Genomic DNA, 9,157 nt, shown 5'->3' with positions numbered 1-9,157 from the left:
GCATGTTTGATTTGCTTCAGAATCTCAGGAAATTGCACATTTTAAAAAGAGGAATAAAGAAGCTCAAGGTATCACTGCAGGGATACCTTGGGAAGGATAAATAAAATTAAATGGTATATGCAGAGTTAGTTGATAAACACTTCTTGAATATCTGCATTTAAATTAAGTATATTGTAGAAATAAATGTCTTCCCTTAAAATCTTAACATTCAACTAACACCCGTCAACTGCCTATTTCGTAGCAAGTATTTTAAAAATGTGTTCTTTCATTTTCAGTGTTTTGGTCCTCAAAATCAGAGAGAAATTGAAATTAAATTGAGATTTAAGGAAAATTGAAATTAAAAGTTGAGAAAAGTGAGATTCAGAGAAGTTGCTCAGCTTGCCTCAGATCAAACAGTGACTCAAGATACAGACTTCAAATCCCCTGCTCCCTTCTGTCTTGTCTTAGGCGCATTACTGTGGAGGCTTTTAGTCACTCCTATGAAGCACTCCTGATACTGCATCTGCCCTTACAGAAGCAAGCTAGCAATTTTTGTTGAGTATAAACCAGAGGTGGAGTGTACTGGTTTTAAGGAAACTGGCTAAAGGGGGACTTCAGAGCTGAAACTTATCTGTCTTCTTGTGTGAATTTCCATGGCTTGCTCTGACCTTTGGACTATCATTTTCCCGGAAAGGCACTCAGTTACCTTTCCTCTAAATATTTCCAGAGCCAATTCAGGCCTTTTCAAAAAATAAAAAATGATTAATTATTAAATGTTAGGGGTTAAAGAGAAAGAGAAATAAAATTATGAGGTAACAAGAGATCTTAGAAATGAAAGCCATTTAAGTCTCTTGAGAGGTATCCATTGTTTAAGAATGATGTGCTGTTGTTACCACACATAATAAGTTAGTCTTAAAAAGGCATTTATCTCCGCTGATGTTACAGTGTTTCTACAGACTAGTTTAGTGAACTGGATGCCATTCTCAGGTGTGAATTTTGGTCAGCTATGTTTAGTAGGAATTTTAATTACGTAATTACTTTGAAATGACACCATTTTAACTATGGAGTCTGTTCCATTAAATTTAACTTGCTAGTTAGATTGTTCCTTTTAAGGGTTAAAGCAAAGAGGCCTTCCCGTTTCCATGTCTGGTTGGGTGGTTTAACTTCCTATTATCTGAAGAATGATATTGACTATGTGCTTATGACTTGTTCAAGTCCATTTAATGAGTATCTGTAGTATTCTGTTCCCTTGAAGAGTCATTCATATATAATACTTGTTTGCATGCAACTACATGTATCGATTAACACTATAATCTTTTTGCTGTGAAAAAAAAAAAGCCCACAGAGCCCTGTGAATGGAAATATAAAACTTATTTAAACATCCATTAATTTTCCCTCTTATCTGCTCCTGGAGCACCAGACTTTAGTCTTCCTATTAAATGGCTGAGTTCAATCCCGAGGACCTGAATATTAGGTTCCTGGCATTCAATCTAGTGCCAGCAAAAATTAAGTCTTACCCAATGGCTTTAGGGACCAACAAGATTGAGGAGTTGTAATACCATTTAGTTAGGGTAAAAGCCTGGCTTCTAAAAATGTTTATTCTTTTTTTTTTTTTTTAAGATTTTATGTATTTATTTGACAGTGAGAGATCACAAGTAGGCAGAGAGTCAGGGAGAGAGAGAGAGGAGGAAGCAAGCTCCCTGCTGAACAGAGAGCCCGATGCGGGACTCGATCCCAGGACCCTGAGATCATGACCTGAGCCAAAGGCAGCGGCTTAACCTACTGAGCCACCCAGGCGCCCCTAAAAATGTTTATTCTTAAATGAATAAAAGTCATTTCACAGATAAGGAAGAGCAGACAGGAAAGGTAAAGGGAGGTAATGCTAAAATTCTATGATAGAACAGAGTAGTTAATCATGGAAGAGAAGCAGCCGCCTGAGGGGCACAGGTGCCCAAGGAGGTGGGGAGGGGAGAGGGATCTGCAGTTTCAAGACTGGCATTGACTTTGAGCTTAGAGTTCCAAAGATAGGGTTTGCTGACTTAGAATTTCGAGGATTAATATAATTACGAAGAGGGTTGGGTGGGCAAGGGAAAGATGCTGGAATCCCTGAATTCCTTTTAAAATGTCAGTAATCACATTGTATTGTTTCTGCTATTTTAACTTTTCCAGGGGTGTTTCTCACTGAAAAGCTGTCTAAGGAATTTGTTCTCTTAGTTATCCTGGCTTGGTTTTACCTGCTGCTCTTTGAAATGAGAGGGCAGTGGCTGACAGGCATTGGATTCCCCAGCTGCAGAACAGTCTTAGAGATTCCCGAAGACAGTATTTGACCTTTCATTGCCAACCCCATTTGTTGTCCAGTCTGGACTTGAGCTTCATTCAACAGACACCAAACCCTGTGCTGGGTACTGGGGAGATGCTGCGGAGCTGATAATCCACAGAGCTGACTAGTTTTACTAACTATAATGCCAAATCAGACTGCGATAAGTGCCTCAGTTCTAAACAAAGTGTTGAAGTTAATTCTGTCCAAGGGTCAAGGAACAGCTCAGAGAGAAGATGACGTTTCAGGGCACTCTAGAGCAAGAGAAGCATTTTGCTAGCTAGAGAAGGGATAGAGGTACGATGTAAGTAGGAAGGCAGGCGTGTGAAGTGTCAAAGGAGTGTTCCAGAAAGGACAAGTGGTTGATGGTGTCTGGATATAGCGGTTACTGAACCCCATAACATGTCACTGTAAAAGTATCAAAAAGCTACAGCTGTGTCTATTTCTGGATGCATAAAAAGAGACACCTGGAATAAATATCCATTTATTGCCCACTGGGTGCCCAGGTCTCTGCTTGGCTCTATAGAAGATATACGGGAAGACCCATGCCTTGGGAATGTTTATATAGCCTTCTGTCTAGAAGAAAGATGAACTCACATAAAATAATGTAAAATAATATTACAGCTTCTAAAGCAAAGCATTAGATTGCCCCAGAACTCAAGGTGAAGATGATACCTCTAGAGAGCACTCCTGCTGTCCTGACACCCACTCCCCAATAGTGGTATAGGCAGGCTTAACACCCCTCCCTGGCCCCCCCAAAACCAGCAGAAAGGCTGAGGGCTTGGGATGCCTTCACCTCAGAAACAGGTATAAAGGTCACAGCTAACCCTTACCTAGCACTTGTATGTACCTGTAGATGTTTACATGGATTAACTAATTCAGTCTTCACAATTACTGTATTTGGGAGAAACAATTAACATCTCCATTTACATATAGAGAAACTGAGGCACAGAGTCATCTGCCAGAATTCAAATCTACAAGATCTGGCTCCAGACTCTTCTCTCAAGTTCAGATTCTCAGACTCCAGCTCAGTATCTGGTGCTGGGTGTTTTTCCCTGAGTATTTTCAGGATAATACGATTCAAAGCGAAATAAATACTTGAGAGCCCCAAATCTGTAAGGGAGGTGAACGCATGTTCGCTCTACAGCCTTAACTTTTGCCCCATCCAAGGCCAGCAAGAAAGTGTTTCTTTTTATTTCTATAGTTTTCTTTTTTTGTGACAGCTTGGTGTTTCTGAACGCTAGGGGCTCCCGGATTCTCTGGTTTGAGAGTAACTTTTCCTTTTAGGATTTTTTTTTTTTTTTTTTTTTGAAGGGGGTGGGGGAAAATGTGGCCTTAATTATCCTACGTCTTAGGCAGCTTAAGGAAGGGGCTGTGCTTTCGTGATCTCTTCAGAGCCAAGTAAGGAGGTCCCTCTCTTTGCCTCTGTCTGTCTCTCTCTCTCTCTTTTTAAAAGGACCTCGTGCAATAAAAGTGCAGAAACAAACCCAGGCGACCACAACAGCAGCCGCGGCGGCAGCAGGAGGAGGAGGAGGAGGAAGAGGAGGAGGAAAAGTCGGAGTTGGGGCAGGCGCTCCGGAGCGACAGGGCTCGGAGCGGCTCCCATTCATTAAGTAAGCAGCGGCCGAGGAAGGTGGCCGAGCGCCCGCGCTGCCCACTCACCCGCTCCAGCAGCGGGACACGCGCCAGCCCCGCGCGCCCCGCGCAACCCAGCTCCGCAGCAGTGTCTGCGCGGCCGCCGGCTCTCCGCCCCCTGGACTCTCGGACGCTGTGGGGCTGAGAGAGGAGCGCAGAGGAGCAGTGCGGAGCAGAACAGCCCGGGCTGCAGCGGGAAGCGCGCGGCGGGCTGCACCGTCGCCGCCGCGCCGCGAGCCGGGGTCCGAGCCTCCGCGTCCAGCAGCAGCCGCGGCCGGGAGGCGGGCCGGGCGCGCGGGAGTGTGGCTGCCGCCGCCGGGCGTCTTCGCGGGGCCGGAGGCTCGCACCGCAGCCAGCGCCATGCAAAACTACAAGTACGACAAGGCGATCGCTCCGGAGAGCAAGAACGGGGGCAGCCCGGCGCTCAACAACAACCCGCGGAAGGGCGGCAGCAAGCGGGTGCTGCTCATCTGCCTCGACCTCTTCTGCCTCTTCATGGGTGAGCCCGGCCCCCGGCCCCGCGCCCCGGCGCCGTCAGCCCCCGGGGTAGGGGTGGGGGTGGGGCCCGGAGCCCTCGCGCAGCACCGAGCCCCAGCGCCCGCCCTTCCCCAGGCTGCCGACTTCCCGGCCTGGAAGCGGGCGTGGGGCGCGCGCAGGCTCTCCCGGGCCACCGGAGCCCGGCCCCTTAGAAGCCGCCTCCGGCCGGAGGCTCAGACACGGTCCCGCGGAAGGTGTGGGTTCGGCCTCTTAGCGCAGGGCGGTGGGCGGAACCGTGACCCAGAGCCCGCGCGGAGCTTGGTGCCCCCAGTCCGAGTAAGATGGATCTCTTGGGGCGCCGGGCCCCTGCCTGCAGCCGCGCTGCCTCCTCGCTGGCTGTGTGTAAACACCCAACCCTTCCGCTCCCGCCTCCTCGTCCCGGCCAAACTCGAGCTGGCCTTTCCCCCGCTCCCCTCCTCACCCCCACCCCGCACGCCCCCCGGGGAGCTGGGAGCTGCGCCCCGGGGATTTGACGCGGGTACCCACTAAACTGCCACTTGTTAGGCGCCTACTGTGTGCGGGCGGTAGGCTGTGTCACGGACACGGTTTCAACCAGCCCTCGCCCCGACTCGGTGCAGGGTAGGTGAGGAGCCCCATTTCACCGATTAGAAAACTGAGGCGCTGGGAGAGCAATCCAAGATCAAGATCGTGTTTGGGGACCACGATTAACTGCTGTCCTAGAAAGTTAAGGTGATGGTCCATTTCTGTTTTCCAAACTAGTTGGATGCCCCAGCCCGAAGTGCGGTGGGCGCTAGAAAAAAAAAAAAGAAAAAAAAAAAAAAAGATCGGGGAGTGAGGAGGATTTCCAGGGTTGAAGTCAGAGTAGATTTTTTTTTTTTAAACGATTCATGGTGTAATGGAAAGGGCACAGGACTTGTCATCAGAACATTGCTACCCTGCCACTTGCTGGGCGTGCCACCCCCTTCCCCTTGCCTTCTGGGCCTCAGTTTCCTCATCAGTTGAGTGAGTGGGTTGAATTAGATGCTCTCCTAAGGCCCCTTCCTGCATTAAGAACTCGGATTTGGTCCAGGAGCTGTTCTGCCAGCTCTGCTAACTGAAGAAACATCTGTGTTCCCAATTCAGTTCCCTTAAAATAGAACTCCTGCACGGAGACGTAGGTCCCTTTTGAAATGGTTTTGTCCGTGCAGATTGTGCGAACCAGAGACTTAGTGGACTGGAGTTACACTTCTCTTGTGTTTTATGACTCTTTTCCGCAGCTCGGTCCTCACTGAGGTCCCTCTGCCCTGGGCTTGAACGTCCCTAGTCAGTTTGGGAGTCAAAGGAAGATGGGACACCTAGAATTATTAAAACAAAAAAATTCTCCCCTTTGGGTACAGAGAGACAGCTGTGGGTAAAATTGTGTTCTGTGGGAGGAAAGAGAGATGGGCTAGTTCAGGTGGCAAATCCGCTTCCCACCTCTTCATAGAAATTGGAGGTTTAGATGCTATGTAAAGGAATTGTCACTGGGGGGCCTGCCTTCCTGTGGGCCGCTGGCTTATTATCGTGCACAGTGGGAAGATTAGTATTTAACGTCTGCTGCCAAGCTATTGAATTTTTAAAAGGCCCTCCCTGGTCCTGGGGGAGTGCAAGGAGAACACTAAACACATTGAAGTTGTTTGCTGTAAACTTGTCTGGGGCTTCCCAGTGTTTACTGGTGTGTTTTGTTGGTGGTAAGGTAAACTCTTCCCAGACGGCATGTGCTGAGTACCCTCCTACCTCCTACTTTGTGATTAGGAAAGCAAAGCTAGAACAAGCCTGTCAGCCTTTGTACAGTTTCATTGTTCTCCTCCCCTCTTCCATTCTTCTGAGTTCAGAAGGCAGTCCTGAGACATGGTGCATTCTTGTTAAAGGGAAAAGAAGTGTGAAGGAATTTGTAGGAAGACACACCTATTAGCTATAGTTTAACTGAGGACAATGTTGTGCTGTGAAGGTGCAAGTAAGGTGGATGTTTGCGCATTTCACTTCATCTGCCCCAACTCTCCCTGTGTCCCCCCAAAGCTAATATTCTCTACCTAGCTATTGATTATGTTTACTCACGGTTGGTCTGTTGGAATAAATGATTTTGTTTACCTCGAAAAGGTGATATCTGGACCCTGCATTTGCCTTCTGAGGCACAGAAGGGTATTTAAAGGGTATTTGCCTTGCTATTAAAAAAAACAAACAAACATGCCAACGAAGTCATTTTCAAAGTGACTTATGGTCAGTGTCTCCCCTATGCAAAGACCGAAATATAACATCACTAATTTAACGCCTCACCTACCTTTAATAGGAAAAACTGTAAGATAAATACTTGAGAAATTTATGCGGGAGAACTCTGGCTTCCAAGAGAAAATTAGTAACACAACATGTGATTTTAATATGCCCTACACAACAGTCCTAAAAAAAATTATTTCTTCTTGGTTCACTTTTTGCCTCAGACTGTCAGTGTGATTTAATTTTTATATGTTTTATTGATCATATGGTCTGGATTACAGGGCACTAATATAGTAAAAAAGAGAAACATAGTTTTCTGTTTATTCTCTCACAGGAATATATACCAAGCTTCATCTCTTTGTATCTGGAAAAAATAAAAGCTGATGTGCTACATAAGTGTTATGTGAGTGGAAATATGCAAGCAGTTGAACTTGTTTCACATACCTTCTTCGAATGTGAAATTCTTAGCAAAAACAAAAGTCCACTCTTGTTTGAAGGCCAAAAGAATCTGGTGTCCGAGAACCCCAAAGGGAGTTGACCTCCCATTGAACAGCTGTCTTTGCCAGCTAATTGCTTTGATAAATACAGTTCCAAATCTTGGTGTGCTAGTCTTTCTGAAATTGATTTTGTTTTCCTTTCAATTACATAATATGTCCCGCCTCCTGTTTTTCAAGCATGGGTTCTGGTGTACCAGGTGACAAGAGACCAGCAGAGGCTCTTCCCAGGCAAGAAGGGAGGGGCATCTACTGTCTTTCTCAGTTTTGTTAGCCTCTTCTTAATATAAGTGTGTGTACTCTTCGCTGTAACCTTCATGAAGAGATAATCTCCATTTCACTGGTGAGGAGACTGTGTGTTAAGGAGGAAGCTCTGAGATGCACCATGAAGTAGATTTGGGTAGATGCTTCCTTCTCAGTGAATGTGACTGGAGCCCATCTCCCTTTCAAACTCAAGATACTTATCAGAAAATGCTGAAGCTGTTTGCAGAAAATCCTGCCTCTCTGCATTTCCCAGTTACCTTATTTGCACCAAAGCAAATGGAGAAAGGTGGTTGAACTCTTCTGGTCAGAGATACGGTCTTGTTGCCCCACAGCATTGTTTGGATAGTAAGCTAGTTCCAAGACTACGCAGTTCACAGATTTTTGAGGACACCTTTTTCCCCCATGAGACCGTGGTGCCGCAGAAAGGACACCAGCTGTACGTGGCTGGAGCAAAATGCAGAGATTTTGGTAAAACCATGCTAAGTGTCTGTGCCCCCACTTTCCCTCTCTCCTGTCCCTCATCCCAGCTAGTTGCTGAGTGCCTCCTTCCAGCCAATGCACTTGGAGGGCTGGGCAACTTTAGACAGGTCCAACTTTTTCTGCGTAGACTTTGCTCAAGGCCCATTATCCTTTGAGTTCAGTTAGCTCATGTGTTAAGTGATGAGCAGAATGGCCACTCCATTACACTGCTCTAAGGATCAGAAGAAATCTTGGGTGTGACTGTTTGTTTTTTTTTTTTTTTTTTTTTAATCTCCTGAGACTTGGGTGAATGCAAGGGCAAACGCAGGGGATTTATAACCTGGGGCCCTGGATGTAGTTTTCTGGTTTTCTTCCTACGTCCTGTCTCAGAATCACAGGTAGATGAGGCCATGAAATAAATACTCAGTAATAATATTATGCTGAAGACCATAAAGCTGTACTTCAAATAGGAGAATGTCACATTTGCCCAGTAAATTGATGACAGATGATTTCCATTCATTTTGACTCTACACTTGAGCTGAGAAGGCAGCCCCTAAAATGGAGCAGAACTCGGGAGCCGACTGATATTCACAGTGTACCCTGAGCCGTTCTTAGAGAAGGTTCTCTTGTTTAAAAAAAAAAAAATTGTTCCTCATTTGGCTTTTGATACCAGAGAGTAGGTAATCTGAACTTAAGCCATGAGGGGTGGGAGGAGGTTGAAGAAGCAGGTGTTTGGTCAGGTTTAGTCTGAAAAGCCGGACTCCTGTGCCAGTCCCCTCCTGGAAATGCAGTCAACAGGAGTGTCAGGAAGCAAAGGGAAAGAAGCTTGAATAGGTAAAAATGTAGAGTTTGGATGCCCAGCCGTCATGCTGTGTAATATAGCAGTTCCAGAATATTCTTGGCCTTTTTTGACTTTCAGTTAAACGGTGGAGACAGAATACCTAGAACTGGTTCCGAATATGGGCTACGTAAGCTCATCTTGTGTTATTATTAAATTATTCACTTTCCATCCCGGAAGAGAGGCAGCGTGGTATAGCGAAGAGAACCAGAGACTTAGAGCCACAGGCTTCAGATTCCAGGCTGGCCAGTGCCAGCATCCGGTTATGTGGTTGTGGACAAGTTGGTTTTCTATGGATCTCAGGTTTTTCTTTTCTGTTGGTGAAGTGGCTGGCTGTGCAGGATCACGTCTAATAGGTAAAGCTGCCCTGCAAGGTTCTGTGACGGATTTCTGGCAGAGAAGAATGACCCTCATGCATGCACTTTGCTTAGCTCTTCATTG

General features: G+C 46.3%; 1 protein-coding gene across 1 annotated transcript in view; it reads left to right on the top strand.

The window, feature by feature from the left end:
• Positions 1 to 4,141: 4,141 nt before the first annotated feature.
• The window catches only part of PLPP3 (phospholipid phosphatase 3), an 83,425-nt gene continuing 78,409 nt past the window's right edge, over positions 4,142 to 9,157 (top strand). The window contains exon 1 of the mRNA XM_044238325.1: positions 4,142 to 4,430. Within this exon, the coding sequence (XP_044094260.1) occupies positions 4,292 to 4,430 (139 nt within the window). The 5' untranslated portion in view covers positions 4,142 to 4,291. The remainder of the gene's footprint in view (positions 4,431 to 9,157) is intronic.

This window comes from Neovison vison, chromosome 2 (assembly GCF_020171115.1).
Source record: "Neovison vison isolate M4711 chromosome 2, ASM_NN_V1, whole genome shotgun sequence".
NCBI lineage: Eukaryota > Metazoa > Chordata > Mammalia > Carnivora > Mustelidae > Neogale > Neogale vison.
The sequence above is the reverse complement of the archived record's forward strand: the minus strand, read 5'-3'. Positions and strand labels throughout refer to the sequence as shown.